Consider the following 14,537-nt stretch of genomic DNA (forward strand, 5'->3'; position numbering starts at 1 on the left):
AAACACCAGCGGGAATATCTGGGATATATGCGTCAGTACTATCTGGGAAAAGACGAAAAAAAGGAGAAACATGCACGCAGCAAACTATCCCTGCAGCATTTAGACACTATAGCTTACAGGGAATCCAACCCAAACACCAGACCTGTTGGTTATTTAAGGATCTTATATTTCTGGTCTGTTAAATGCATTCGACATTTTGCAACGAGCCTTCAGCGCGTGCTGAGTGAGCGAGCGCCTTAGGGGCCGTTCACATATCGTGCCTAAAAACGCATGGAAAACGCTAAGCGCGTCTTTCTCCTGAGGCGTCTGTCTTTGCTAAGCAACAATGACGTGCTCTCTCCATGAGACGCGGAAATTTCAGCGAAGGATAAATGGATTTGCAGCTCTAAAAATCGCTTGCAGTAGCTCTGCTACTAAATTTATTTCAAAATTGCAATCCATATACAACTATGATCAGCTGATCCTTCATCTTGGCTGAGCTCTCAACGTTGTTACGGGAAAGGATGAAGCTGATTGGTTGGTTCTTGTCACATGACCCGCGGTGCGCTTGCGGCATTCTGAAAAGTTGAGATGTTTTTACATTTTGCTGTATCTAAAACGTATCGAACCGAACCGAACCGAACTGTGACATCAGTGTATCGTATCGAACCGAACCGTGAATTTTGTGAACCGTTACACCCCTACTTAATATCCTAATTATCTTTGGCATAAAAGAAAAATCTATAATTTTGACCCATACAATGTATTTTTGGCTATTGCTACAAATATACCCCAGAGACTTCAGACTGCTCTCGTGCTCCAGGGACACATATTGTCAACACTTGTGACACTACTGTACAAAAGATGGGTGTTCTTTAAGCTCACCGGGGCTGAAGTGTTGTGTTAACTAAAAGTATTAATAATTGCAATCGAAATAAAAATTTACCGTATTTTCCAGACTATAAGTCACACTTTTTTTCATAGTTTGGCTGGTCCTGCGATCTATAGTCGGGTGCGACATATTTATCAAAATTAGTTTGACATGAACCAAGAGAAATGAACTAAGAGACATGAACCAAGAGAAAACATTACCGTCTCCAGCCACCAGAGGGCGCTCTATGCTGCTCAGGGCTCCTGTAGTCTACACTGAAGACATAGAGCGCCCTCTCACGGCTGGAGACGGTAATGTTTTCTCTTGGTTCTAAATAAATGCGACTTATAATCCAGTGCGACTTATATATGTTTTTTTCCTCATCATGACGTATTTTTGGACTGATGCGACTTATACTCAGGTGCGACTTATAGTCCGAAAATTACAGTATTTAAATGGAATATGATATAATATAACTGTAAGATAAAAACAAAACCTTTAAAAGTTGAATGATCGTTAGAAATGTTGCCTACAGATATAAGTTTGTTGAAGTATTAATTAAAGGATTAAAGCTATATAAAAGACAGAAAACCATAAATATGACAACATTACTAACACAAACTCAAATTAAAATGAAAACTTAAAATATAAAAAAATAAGCTAATTAAAAATATTACAGAAATACTATAATAATATACACTACCAGTCATGTCTTTACTGTCACTCTTGATCAATTTAATGCATCCTAGCTGAAAAAAAGTGTTAAGTAAGTGAGCAAAAAATGCATTCATAAGATTTTGAACTGGTTTCCTGTTTTAATGTTGATCTGAGGAGAATCTGAAGGACTGTGGGCCGGATTGGTAACTGTGTGAGCTTGTGTGTTGATGCAGGTCAGCGTCTGTTTGGAGAGAGCATTCTGGGATTGACTCAGGGTTCAGTGTCTGACCTGCTGTCCCGACCGAAGCCGTGGCACAAGCTCAGTCTGAAGGGACGCGAGCCGTTCGTCCGCATGCAGCTGTGGCTCAACGACCCGCACAACGTCGACAAACTCCGAGACGTCAAGAAGCTGGAGAAGAAAGGTGAGAGAACAGACCACTTGGAAAATTCATTCATTCTTTATTCTGTTTCTATTTTTCATTTTATCTCAATTTTATTAATAAATTAGATGCAAAATAGTGTAATCCAATGTCATTTTAGTGTTATTCATACTCTTATTCATTTATTGTTGTTATAATGAACTAAAACATTTACAAATGATTTTCTGTCAAATAAAATATAAATAATAGAATAAAATATTTCACATATAATAACAAGTTCAATAAGAAATGTTGAATTGATAGCTAAAATGCTACAATTACTAAAGCTAAAAAAATGAAGCTACTGTATATGGAAATAAACTGAAATAAAATAAAAAATAAAATATTTGTTAACATTTTTAATTAAGCTTTTATTTTTACTTTCTCTGTTTTCTTTTAAAGTTAGTTGATGTTTTGGTAATTTTGTGCTTTTGTCTTTTTTATTTTATTATTTTTTTTGGAGGGGGGGTATAATAATAATTCTGTATAGCTTAATTATTTTTTACCTTTTCAGTTTTATTAAATGTATTATTTTAACTATGATGCACCTTGAAGATCCAGTTGACCATAATTTGCAAACGTTTTGCATTTTGATCCAAATTGTATTGATAATATTTACTTTTCAGACAATAACTGGACTCGCTGAATTACACATGAGATCCAGTCTTATTTTAGAGTTATGTACAATTATAGTAATTCATATTTGGAGTAAGCTTTTATTATTGTATTTTCATTTTATTTTATTTTTCATTTTAGTTGAAGTTTTAGTAGTTTTATGTGAATTTGTCATATATATATATATATATATACATGCATACACTTTCTGTGTAGATGCAGTTGATCATAATTTGTAGACACTGCTTCAGTACAGTGTGTGTGTGTGTCTCCAGCGTATCTGAAGAGGCGATACGGTCTGCTGAGTCCCGGCTCAGACAGCGATTCCCCCAGCGCTCATTCAGACTGCATCAGTCCGGGTCTGAGCGCGCTGGAGCTCTGCCCCTTCAGCCAGGCCAAGAAACCCCGCGTGGTGCTGGCGGCCGAGGAGAAGGAGGCTCTGAGGAGGGCGTATCTCCAGGAGCCGTACCCCTCTCAGCACACCATCGAGATGCTGGCCGCACAACTCAACCTCAAAACCAACACCGTCATCAACTGGTTCCACAACTACAGGTCCGAATCCACCCGGAAGAGATGTCCTAGAAGAGTTTTGTGTCCAAACTGTTGTTAGCATTTAAAACTTTAAATGGGAGTTTGGCTCCCCCTGCAGGATAATTGAGGAACTCACAAATGAGAAACAGAGAATCATATGGCTACACCTGTACAGCATTAAAAGTGGCATAAACTTTCGATATAACCCTAAATTTCAGAATTTATTCAGTTATTAATTTCTAAAAAATTTCCTTTTGATTGCCTCAATCAAAACCAGATACAGTATCAGTATCACAGTAGGAGACACTATGATAGCGGATCCAAAAGAGCTTCTTTAAAATTATTTTATGTTCAAATTATTTATGTGCTTTCAAAAAATATGTAGTTTTAATACATTTTAATTTAACTTTTATTACATTTCTATTTAAACTTAAAGCTATTTTATGTGCTTTTGTTCATTTTTATTAGTTTTAGTTTCATTCATAAATATTTCTATATAGCTTTAGCTTTTATACATTCTTGTTCTAGCTTTAGTTTTAGGCATTTTAATATTTCAACTTATTGATCTCAGACAGTTGCCAAAACAACATTTCTAATTTCCCCCCTCATCTAATATTAATATTTAACTTAATTTAAACTTTATTTCAATTCCTGATCTTTTTTTAAATAGTTTTAATAAACAACAAGAACACTGGTGAAATCATGTGACAACAATGATAATGATGATAATACTGACAACAACAACGTGTCACTTTTAGACTTGCACTCTATTCAGTTGCTTCTTGTTTTCTTTAAAAAAAAAAAGCTAACTAGCTTTCTAATCTTTTGTATTCGATCTGTTTTCTTTTAATTTATTATACAATTAACAAAAGCAACAGAAAGACCTCTAACACTAGCTTGCTTTATTCTTTTTCTAGTTTTATAAATCTGTTTTCTTTTTATTTATTAAAGCCCTCTGTGTGCTGCATATAAGTTTGTTATAGCACTTGTATATCATTGCTCTTTTGTTGTTTTTGATTGCTTTTGAATAAAAGCGTCTGCTGAATGACTAAATGTAAACAATAAAGCATGCTTTTCAGTAAATGTATTTGCTCTTATTGTCTTCCTCCTGACAGGTCCCGCATGCGGCGAGAGGTCCTGATGGAGGGTCTCCAAGACAATGACACGGACGCCGAGCACAACAACTACTCTCCTGTATCCGACCGCGACGACAGGAAGCAGCCCTCGGTCGTCCGCAGCCGCCCTCTGAGCGCCGGCCCGCGCCGCTTCACCCTTAAACAGGAGGCCAGCGAGCCGGACGAGGACGAGGAGCTCGGTCTGCGGCAGGCCATGTGCTTCTCCGTCGGCGTCCAGTTCGCCCAGCTCAAGAGTGACCCGGAAACAGCCCTACACCGCTCGCTGGGCGTCAAAGACGCTGAACCGCTGAGGAACAGCCACGAGGGCGAGGAGCTGGAGAAGTCACCCGAGGATCCCGTCAGCTTCAAGGCTTCATCCGAACCGTCCCGGGGCAGCCTGGAGGTGTCGCTCAACTCACCCTCCGCCGCGTCCTCGCCCGGCCTCATGATGTCTGTGTCGCCCGTCCCGTCCTCTTCCGCCCCCATCTCCCCGTCACCTCCCAACCCGCCTGCCCTGAACCACCACCACTCGCCCTCGCTCAACCCCAAACTCAACAAAAGCACTCAGAGACGCAACGAGAAGATGGCCAACCTCAACAACATCATCCATCGCCTGGAGCGGGCCGCCAACCGCGAGGAGACGCTCGAGTGGGAGTTTTAGAGCCTCAGATCTTTATAAACACCTTTGAGCTATTTTGATAAAGTCACTTTGGATTCTGCGTCACAGCACTAGCTGGTTTTGAGGAGTTAACGTAGCGGTGTCATGAAATGCACACTGACGTCTTGTAGATTGCCACTGGGTGAGATTATGAAATAAAAGACCTCTGTCTTAAGCCATCAAAAAGCACTACTTATTTAAAAACAAAACGAGAGAGAGAGAGAGAGACAATGACCAAATTTGCTAATTTTTGAATAGCAGTTTTTCAACTTTTGTCTGTAAGACGGGACAGCGGAGTCAGGTGACGCGCGACAGCTTCACTCTGACCGAGGGATAGTCCTAAAAGACTCTAAAATAGTGAACATTGCATATGTATTTAGTTTCTTGGTGACATGTTTTGGATCTTTTGTTATACAAGCGTACAACGTGTGATTGTGTGTGTTGTAGAAATCGTCTGCAATAGCCTTCTCTGAACAAGATGTAGCATGAACATCATTTACCCTCTGTTTCCTCTCTAGATAGTAACCTGTGATATACTTGAGCGATGCTATAAAAAGAGAAAAATGGCAAAAAACAAGAAAAAAGGAAATGTAAAAAGTCGGTACGATGGTAGATGCATTCTTGGTTTTTTTTTTTATACTTTGAAGTTTTACATGCACAGTTTAAAAAAATTGTTACTCTGTATTTTTGGTGTTTTTCAGTACAAATATCGAAATATTTTTAAATCAAGATGTTTACTTGAGAAGCAAAAAGACACAAGTTTTTGCTTAAAACTAATTTTTTTCTTATCCCATCAGCAGATGTTTTTCTTGTTTTAAGCATAATTGTTTTTTTTTCTGTAAAAAAGGCTTAATATCATTAGAATTGTAAACAATTAAAAAATTAAGTGAGATTTTGCTTAAAAAAATGTTATCAGTGGGATAAGAAATTCTTGGTTTACCACTGAAAAAACTAATTTGCAGATTTATTTTTGTTTGTTTTAAGCATTAACAGACTTTAATGAAAATGAATTCATTGAACCAGTCTTGTTTTACAGTATAAATATCTAATAATAATACTTAAATTAAGATTTTTAAAAAATGTATAAAATAGAGTGAGTATGCTTAAAAAAAGAGAAAATATGACCGTGTTGTAAAAATTTTTTTTTACTTTTTTCTTAACCCACCAACAGATATTGTAAGCATAAACTCAATAAAAAAAATGTTTTTCAGAAAAAAGGCCTTACATATTAAATCGATTCACATTAAATACATGAAAAAAAATTACTTTGTTTTTTTTTCTTAAAACAAAACAAAAAACAAATCTGTAAGTGGGCTAAGAAAAATAATAATAAGAAAAATAGTCTTGTAGTTTATTTTTTAAGTTTAGTTTTCTCACTCCACTGACAGATAATTGTTATTATCTGACATAATAATGTTAAACATAAATTCACTTCATTTGAATTTTTTCAGTAGACATCATATCACAAGTCATTTTGCTTCTCAAATGAATGTGTCTTGATTTAAGAATGTTTTGATATTTTTTAATGGAAAACATTAAAAATAGTGAGTCATAAACTCAGTTTTTGTGACCCATTCTTAATAGTTGATTCCAGCTGTACCTCAGTGTCCCGACGAGCTGGTCTCACACAAACACACTCGGGCCAGTGCACGTCCTGAGTCTTTCCCTGAAAGGTTTGGATATAATGTAAGATAAGTTTCAGTCGAGCTTCAAAGACCAGCGACTGGTGGACAGGGACGGGTTTTCACGGGGAATGGTTAGCATGCATATGTTTTAAACTGATCATTGATGCAGTCTCGTTCCTCATTTCCTCCCTCATGAGAGCCGTGTGTCTCTGCAAACTTCCACCGACCCAATGAAACAACATCAAGTGGAGAACGACTGTATGTTTATCTACGGCGGTGGGACACTTTACTGTATGTTCAGGTCATTTTATAATTATTAAAACACATTTTAGCAGGGAGTCTAAAATCAATGCACTTAAAATTGAATTATGACACACTGGAAATCAGATTAGAGTCTGTTTTCAGTGTGCTTTGTTTATTTCGTATCCCATGAGCACTTGGTCTACTTTGCTGTATGTAAGTGATTTTGATATTTATGTGCTCGTTTTACTGCAGGAGATTTTATTTCATATTAAAAGGCCAGAAACACACTCTATGCAAGTATGTTTTTCAGCTAGTTGACATCTATCTCTGAAATGTGTCTTGAGGAATGAGGCCTGTCTCTCTGACAAAACCAGACTTTGTAGACGGTAAGAAGTGATTCTGCATGTTCAGGTTTACTGACTGTTCTGGAGGACAGTCCCATGAAAGTGAAGCTAGCACGATTTTGTCATTAGCAAAATGCCTAAATTCTCTTAAAGTAGCAATAGTGTTTCCTTCCCTGCAGGGAAAAAAGTGTCTTGTTTTTCAGTACAAATATCTAAAAAGTATTAAATCAAAATATATTTGATTAAGTTGATGCTTAAAATTAAGCGAGTGTATGCTTGAAACAAGAAAAAAAACTTATTCAAAAGGGAAAACATCATATATTAATATTTTTACTTGTTTTAAGGATAAAATCACTTAATTTTGATTAATGTTTCAGCAAACAAGACTTAATATCTTAGGTATTTTTTAAGTAAATATATCTTGATTTAAGAATGCCTAAATATTTGTACAGCTGGAAAAATAATAGCGGTGTTTATATCAGTGATTCTCACTCTTTTTAACACCAAGGCCTCTCTCTGTCCAATACAATTGTTACATTTCCCCAAATATAAGATGTTCCTTCTTGTGTATTCATTGTTTTTACTCTTGTACCATTTAATCAGACACGATATTAGGGTTGCTAGTTATAAATGACCAACTTGAATTAATCGTAGCTAAACTAAGTTGAATTAATTTGCTGATTTAGCATCAGTGGATTGCGTTCTGACACTTTTCTCTTGTGTCGATGGAAACACACACTTGCGTAGAGTCTGTTTCAGGTCCAACACTGAATTACACTAAAATGAGAAGCAGATGTTCGTTCGCAAACGCAATAGAAATCCGAAAGCAAAACAAACACTGTTTTTCTTGAACAGAACGGACTGTTTGTGTTGTGCAACTCTCTCACGAAGCTGAAAAGATGTGTTCGATCAGTCCAGATGTGTTTTTGCTGCTGTCGATCGATTACAATTAGGTTTTGCAGGTCCTCAATACCACACCAGAAAAATACATGCAGCACTTAGAAACCCCTGAATTCTTCTGCATTTGTCTTTGCCTTCGCGTATCATCGAGGTTGTTAGGAAACACTTGCACATGAGGATCGGATCTTAAAACATACTGTATGTAAATATTTAAATAAATATTACACATTTACTGAAAGGGATATATCTTAGGTCCTTGACACTAGCGTGCTGATGATATTTAATAGAGTGTACAGTTATATTAACCAAACACATAGAGCCAGAGGTGGTCTGGCAAGCTTGCCCATGTTCTAGAAACTTCTCTCAGGGTAGACTTGCTTCTCTAAGCTTTACAAAACCTGTCAGGTCACAGCACTGGTCAGCGTTTACTGTTCCTAACCGCCGTTTGCTTTTCTTTCAGTGTTCTCGACGAAGTGTAAATCTCTCCGATCGTGCGATTTGTATATGTGATCAACTGGAAATAAGAATCTCATGTACTAGAATTCATACTCTTGTGATGATTAATAAGCAACAAAAGGTCCAGAATATCTGAAGGCATCTTATCTGAACGCATGGGACTGACGCCATCAGAAACCTTTGCTGCTGATTCAAATGAAACAACGACTGCTACTTGTTTTTTTATCTCCCATGTAATAAATATCTCGGATGACAACAGATTTTTAGCCATTCTAAACTGCTTTTGTTTACTTAATGCATTTTTGTTAACACTGGAATCTTATGTTTTTTTTTTGTTTTGTTTTTTTGAGGACCGAGAATGTTTGTGTTTCTTGTATTTTTGTTTAAGAAATCAGCACTTACAGGACTGTTGGAAGTGTCTTATTGACATCTGTTGGAATGAAAAACTCATTTTAAAAACTAAAAATATTTTTTGCTGTTTCCCACCCATCACCAAATTATTTTTCCAAATTACAAAACAACAACAACTACAATAAATAATTGTTTTATTTACATGTTTTTTTTTTGGAATTTTGTTGTGCATTTTTGGCATTTTAGTTTTTTTTTTCTTCGCCTGTAAAGGTGTTTATTTTAGTTTATTTTAGTACATCAAGTTTAAATCGATTAAATAAAGTTGCTTCCTTTGCAATGAGATTTTTTTTAGAAGTTTTTTTTTTAGTTAATTTTTTCAAATAATGAATGCATTAAGTTTTAGTTTAACTTCAATAGCCCTCGTCCCAGAACACGTCATATAAAATAAACACAACATAAAATGTTTGACCTCCTGAAGATAATTACCAACATTTTGTAAAGGTGAAGCGTCTCCTTTCACAAACCACTTGCTGAAAAGGAAAATAGCTTGATTTTGTCAAGCATGTCAGGCTGTTTTGTACCTTATTTGTGGAAAGTTGCATTAAATTAGAGGTCATAAGTAACTCGGCCAAAACAAGATTACTTTAATTTCTCTGGTGCTTGAGTGTGTTTGTATTTGAATTATCCCAGAGTCCTCAGAAACACTGGCTTATTGTTTATTCGAATATTAGTAATTAAACAGCCTCACTGAAGAATTAAAAAACTGTCAGACTTGAAAACTTAATTGTCGGTTATGCTTATGATTAAGTGTGTGTGTTTGTGTTTGGAGTGTGTGTAAATGAGGCTCTGTGATGATTACAAGATTGAAATCTCAAATGAGCAGGAGGCAAAACTCTTTTCCTCTTTTGCGTTGAAAGTCTGGCTAGGTAATAGTCATTTTTTTCCTCATTCCAATTTCCTGTAACGTTCTGGTGTGTTTGCACACACTTCCCATGACCTTGTGGCAGAGCACTTAAAGCTTTGGTTGTTAAAGAGAGGACAAATAAATGTCAAATGTCATGTGTCTTTTAATCACATACAGTATGTATTGAGTCATTATTGAATACAGTACATCGCTGTATAAACTTATCTTGTCTGTGTGTTTTTTTTTGTTATACCTTGTACTTTTTATGACAAAAAATTATTAGTAAAAAAAAAAAGCTTTACATTGCATTAAATTACATTCACATTTACAAACAATCAATAGGCCAGTTACTTGATGTTTGTTTTCTTGCCATTTCATGATTTAAGATTTCCATTAAATTGTCAACAGATTTTTAGATTTAGACATTGACATGCAAGCAAAAATAATTTGATGAACTTTCTCACAATTTGTACTTTCTTTTTGCTTTTTTTACTCTCAATTCTCCCTGAGAGATCTGAATTGAGAGCTTTAAACTTGCAATTAAAATAAAATGTCTGAATTGTGAGATAAAAAGCCAAAATTACAAATATTTAATACATACATATATATATATATATATATATATATATATATATATATATATATATATATATATATATATATATATATATATATATAATCATTTTAATTCTGAGAAAAAAAGACAGAACTGTTAGATATAAAGAGAGAATTAGATAACAATCCATACTAAATAAACCTGAACATATATGGAGTAAATATAAGTGACAACTGTAAAATTCAAATTCAAATTCACCGACATTATTTAAGTATAATTTATCCATACTCATCCACTTCAAAGCTTGTTTACATATACGCCCCTCCCCCACACGCTCGAACGTGTTGACGCAATCTGCGTCCTGACGTCCTGACGTCGTGGTAGCTGCCCTGCGATGACGACGGGATTCCACGGTGGGACGGGCCGATTCTGCAAATGGCTACGAGGTGCAATTTGTCGATTTGTTCGTCGTTAATCTTCTCTCCTGCCGCTCGGAAGAAAGCGTACACCCGCTCTGTCTCTCAGGTGAGTGAGCTGAGTGCCTTCGGCGCGGGATGCGGGTGTTTTTCGGTGTGTTTTGAGGCCTTATCAGAGGGGTCCGCCCTCCGCTCGCGACAACAACAACAACAACAGACACCGAAGCGGGCCTCGGATGAGTACTAATGTCAGAAATGCTTCACATGAGCGGTGAAATACCACGGTTATTTATGTTATTTAGATGGTTTGGTATAAGCTTGACCGATGATATAGGAAGAAACGTGGCCTTAGTGCTCAGTTTTGGTTCGCTAACGTTAGCTCTAGTACAGTCAGTCGCTGTTGTAGCCGCTGCGAATCTGACAGATCGCGCCCTTTACAGTTCACTATGGCAACCGGATTTAATTTACTGTAACAACAATAAAACTGTCATTCATTACGTATTATTGACCGCGATTGTTAGAAATAAGAACACACTCACTATTTGAATGGAATCTATGGGCGTCATGGCTAAAATAATGCTTTACGAACTCATAATGCATTATTTTGGATTCATTTTTATGACAATGTTGTATAATATCAACAATTGAGACATTAACTGCCATATATTGCCAGTATAATACATTTAACATAGTTATTGTTAATACAGTTTATGTTCTGGAAGCTTCTTGGACTTACAGATCCTGTAATATTATGACTTCACAGTTGGAACAATAACTGTAATAGCTCCTATAATTTGGTGGAGACTATGATTACCATTGCATCGTGTGAGTAATTCTTAATGTTCAACAGTAACTATTTGGAAAATCTGGAATTTGAGTATGCAAAAAAAAATTGTGAAAATCGCCTTTAAAGTTAACCAAATGAAGTTCTTAGCAATGCATGTTACTAATCATAAATCAAGTTTTGACATTTACGGTAGGAAAATATTTTACTGGTACATGATCTTTACTTAATATACTTATGATTTTTGGCATAAAATAAAAATCTATCATTTTGACGCATACAATGTGCTGTTGGCTATTGCTAAACATGTAGGCTATACTATGACTGGTTTGGTGTGCCAGGGTCACATTTAATAAGTTATGATGTCTAACTCAAACAATTGGAATATATTTAAGACACTTTTACTGTAGGAACAACCACCAGAATACCATAGTTATTACCATGTTGACTGTTCTTACTAACTTACGGGATCGTTTTCAAGTATTGTAAACTAAGAAGCTTTCAGAATAAGTGCAGCTTTTTCAGCTGATTTGGTTCTGGTAGTATTTTTTGCCATATGGATCTTACAAAAGACTTTGTTTTAAGAGTTATGAATAAAGAACCAAACCAATCAATTTATTCCATAGTATGGAGAAAAAAAATACTATCAAAGTCTTTGGCTACTGTCAACAGTTTGATTGCCTTCATTTTTCTAAATATATTTTGCGTTTAACAGAAGAAAGAAACTCAACTTGAGAGAGAGCAAATAACACCATAATATTTTCTTTTGGATGAACTGTCCTTCTTGCAGCTTAAGGGAAAGAAATGCAATCCCATTGCTTCATTGGAGTAGACAGGTGCTAATGTGTTTGGTGCATTTAGCTTTTCGTGATTCTCTGATTGTTTTTATATTTCTCTCTGGAATCACGAGTAATATTGTTTTACCACCAGGAATTTCTCTGTTGAACATTCTTATTAAAAGAATGTTGAAATAATGCAGGCTGATGACTTCAACAAAAGCATATGCCATCGATAAACATCCTCATTGCAGAATGCTTTTCTGTAAAGGTTTTTAAGTTATCTTTTTAGACCAGTTTCCTTGTGGAGAAAATCAATTGGGATTTTACGTCCAGAAGCCCCAGCTGTTGCACTCCATACACTTACCATAGTTTCAGTTTGGTAATGAATCAATGTGTGATTGTCTTGGTGCCGCTGAAGAGAAGCATGTGTTGTGTTTGTTGTGTTTCTGTCAGATCCACGTGGTGCTGTTAGATGATCCTTTGGCTCTTCGGTTGTGTTTTGGTGTTGGGTTTCTCATGTAGTTTGAATCTGACTCATGGTGTGACTTTGGAATGAAATGCATTGGGTTAAAAGTCACTTAACCTGCTGAAAGTGCTCAAATGCATGACATCTAAACCCTGCATCAGATAAAACCTGAATGAATGTGTGTTTACACGTCACTGACGTTTACGCATGTGGTGGGCATTGTTGGGCAATCAATAGTAAACCAGAGGGACAGGAGGGCGAGGGGTTGAGTTTATGAATGAAATCATAATGATACACATCTGCTCCTGCTGTTTGTTTGGAGAACAGCAAATCCACAAAGTACTTGGAAAAGCATGCCATATTTAAAATGCTTTCCATTACATCAAGTCATCTGTGCACAAATTCTGCAGAAGCTTTCTCTCAGCTTAACTTTTCCTTGTCGATTAAAGTCTCGATGTCTTTGAATCTGCTGGTGTTGTGATGATGTTTAGTGGATGAATGAAGTCTTCTTAATTTAGCCAAAGTGTGAACATGTTCTACATGCATTTTAGCAGTGTACCATCATGTGTTCATTCATATCAAGTGTGTATATATTTATTGGAACTAGGGTTGTTTTCTACCTTTGATATGGTACCTTGAAATATATTGATGTTCACTATCATTATTTTTTTAAGCATATCTGTGTGATAATATAAAATGAAATTTTTTGGCCTTTTTCTATGATAACAAGCCACATCGATTTACAATAGAAGTTATTTCAAACACCTGACTGACATTGTGTGAATTAAGTGAATTTGGAATAAAATGCTCTTAAATGTGTATTTTGTTGGAAAATAGGTTTATAAATGCTTCTCATTACAAATGCTTCTCTTGTTATTTGAAACCACATAACACTAATTGGAACCATTGTATTTTTCTTGTTAGTGTTGTAAGTTTTGTTTATTTTCCATCACTGTTCAATCTCCAGCACCACAGCAAATTAAATAATTTTTTTATGAAATTTGATAATGAGTTTCTAATTGAAAATGAATGTTATGGAAAAAAGGCAGCAAAACACAATTTTCTAGTTATCAATTTTCTGTTATTTTCGAAAAGAATGCGTGACAATATGACAGTTCCAGTTTAAAGATACATGTTTACTTGCAATGCTGCAAATCACACATTCTTTCTAAATTTATTTAATTTGTAATAATGAAAGTGAAAATAAAAACAGCAAATTATAAACTTGCGTCATCTATGAACATGTCATATGACATTCAAATTGGACATTAAGATGCGTACTTTGCATGAACACTGCACTAAAATGCAACAGAATCAGTCCCAGTGGTGGTTTAGGAATGAGAGCACACAATGCTGATTAACCTTCAGGACAGTAAGAGTGACATCTGAGATGGACAGAAAACACTGAATGATTCTTCTGTCCACCTGCAGTCAGATGACCTGAATAGAAGTGGGGAATTTTTCTGAATACCCAATACAGATGAGGCCTGCCATGTGGAATAAGCAGAACCTACTGCCTGAAACAGTGCTGTGGGATATGGAAATGGTTTGGCACTGCATACAATTACTTTTGCATGTTGAACAGTTTTCATGTACCACATTGCACAGTCATTTGTTGGGGTCATGAGACAGCATTACAGTTGTAAGACACTAAACGGGCCAATCAGATTGAAGACAGGCTCCTCAGCTGTAGTAAACATAAGCGTTTGGTTGTTAGAGATATGTTTTATCAGTAGTTTCCAGATGGCTTCGGTGTGGCCTTCACTGGAAGCATGTGTTTGAACATTTTTGCATAGGGACGCTGTTGCCCTCTGGCCATGAACCAACTGAACTCACTCACATATGACTCTCAGGAGACACACGGGTCA

The 14,537-nt window shown here is 36.0% G+C and overlaps 2 protein-coding genes across 12 annotated transcripts in view; both read left to right on the forward strand.

Moving 5' to 3' along the window:
- Positions 1-5,541, forward strand: part of cux2b (cut-like homeobox 2b) — a 148,836-nt gene extending 143,295 nt beyond the window's left edge. For 2 of the 3 annotated variants that reach the window (XM_026268992.1, XM_026268993.1), the window contains exons 20-22: positions 1,741-1,929; positions 2,817-3,093; positions 4,188-5,541. In XM_026268992.1, coding sequence (XP_026124777.1) covers positions 1,741-1,929; positions 2,817-3,093; positions 4,188-4,848 — 1,127 coding nt within the window. In that variant the 3' untranslated portion in view covers positions 4,849-5,541. The remainder of the gene's footprint in view (positions 1-1,740; positions 1,930-2,816; positions 3,094-4,187) is intronic. The other variant, XM_026268994.1, reaches the window with a different exon arrangement.
- A 5,045-nt stretch (positions 5,542-10,586) lies between these two features.
- mtmr3 (myotubularin related protein 3) overlaps positions 10,587-14,537 on the forward strand; it is a 34,810-nt gene continuing 30,859 nt past the window's right edge. For all 9 annotated transcript variants that reach the window (XR_003292597.1, XM_026268995.1, XM_026268997.1 and 6 more), the window contains exon 1: positions 10,587-10,749. The gene's annotated coding sequence lies outside the window, so the exon portion shown is untranslated. The remainder of the gene's footprint in view (positions 10,750-14,537) is intronic.

This window comes from Carassius auratus, chromosome 8, assembly GCF_003368295.1.
Source record: "Carassius auratus strain Wakin chromosome 8, ASM336829v1, whole genome shotgun sequence".
Taxonomy (NCBI): Eukaryota; Metazoa; Chordata; class Actinopteri; order Cypriniformes; family Cyprinidae; genus Carassius; species Carassius auratus.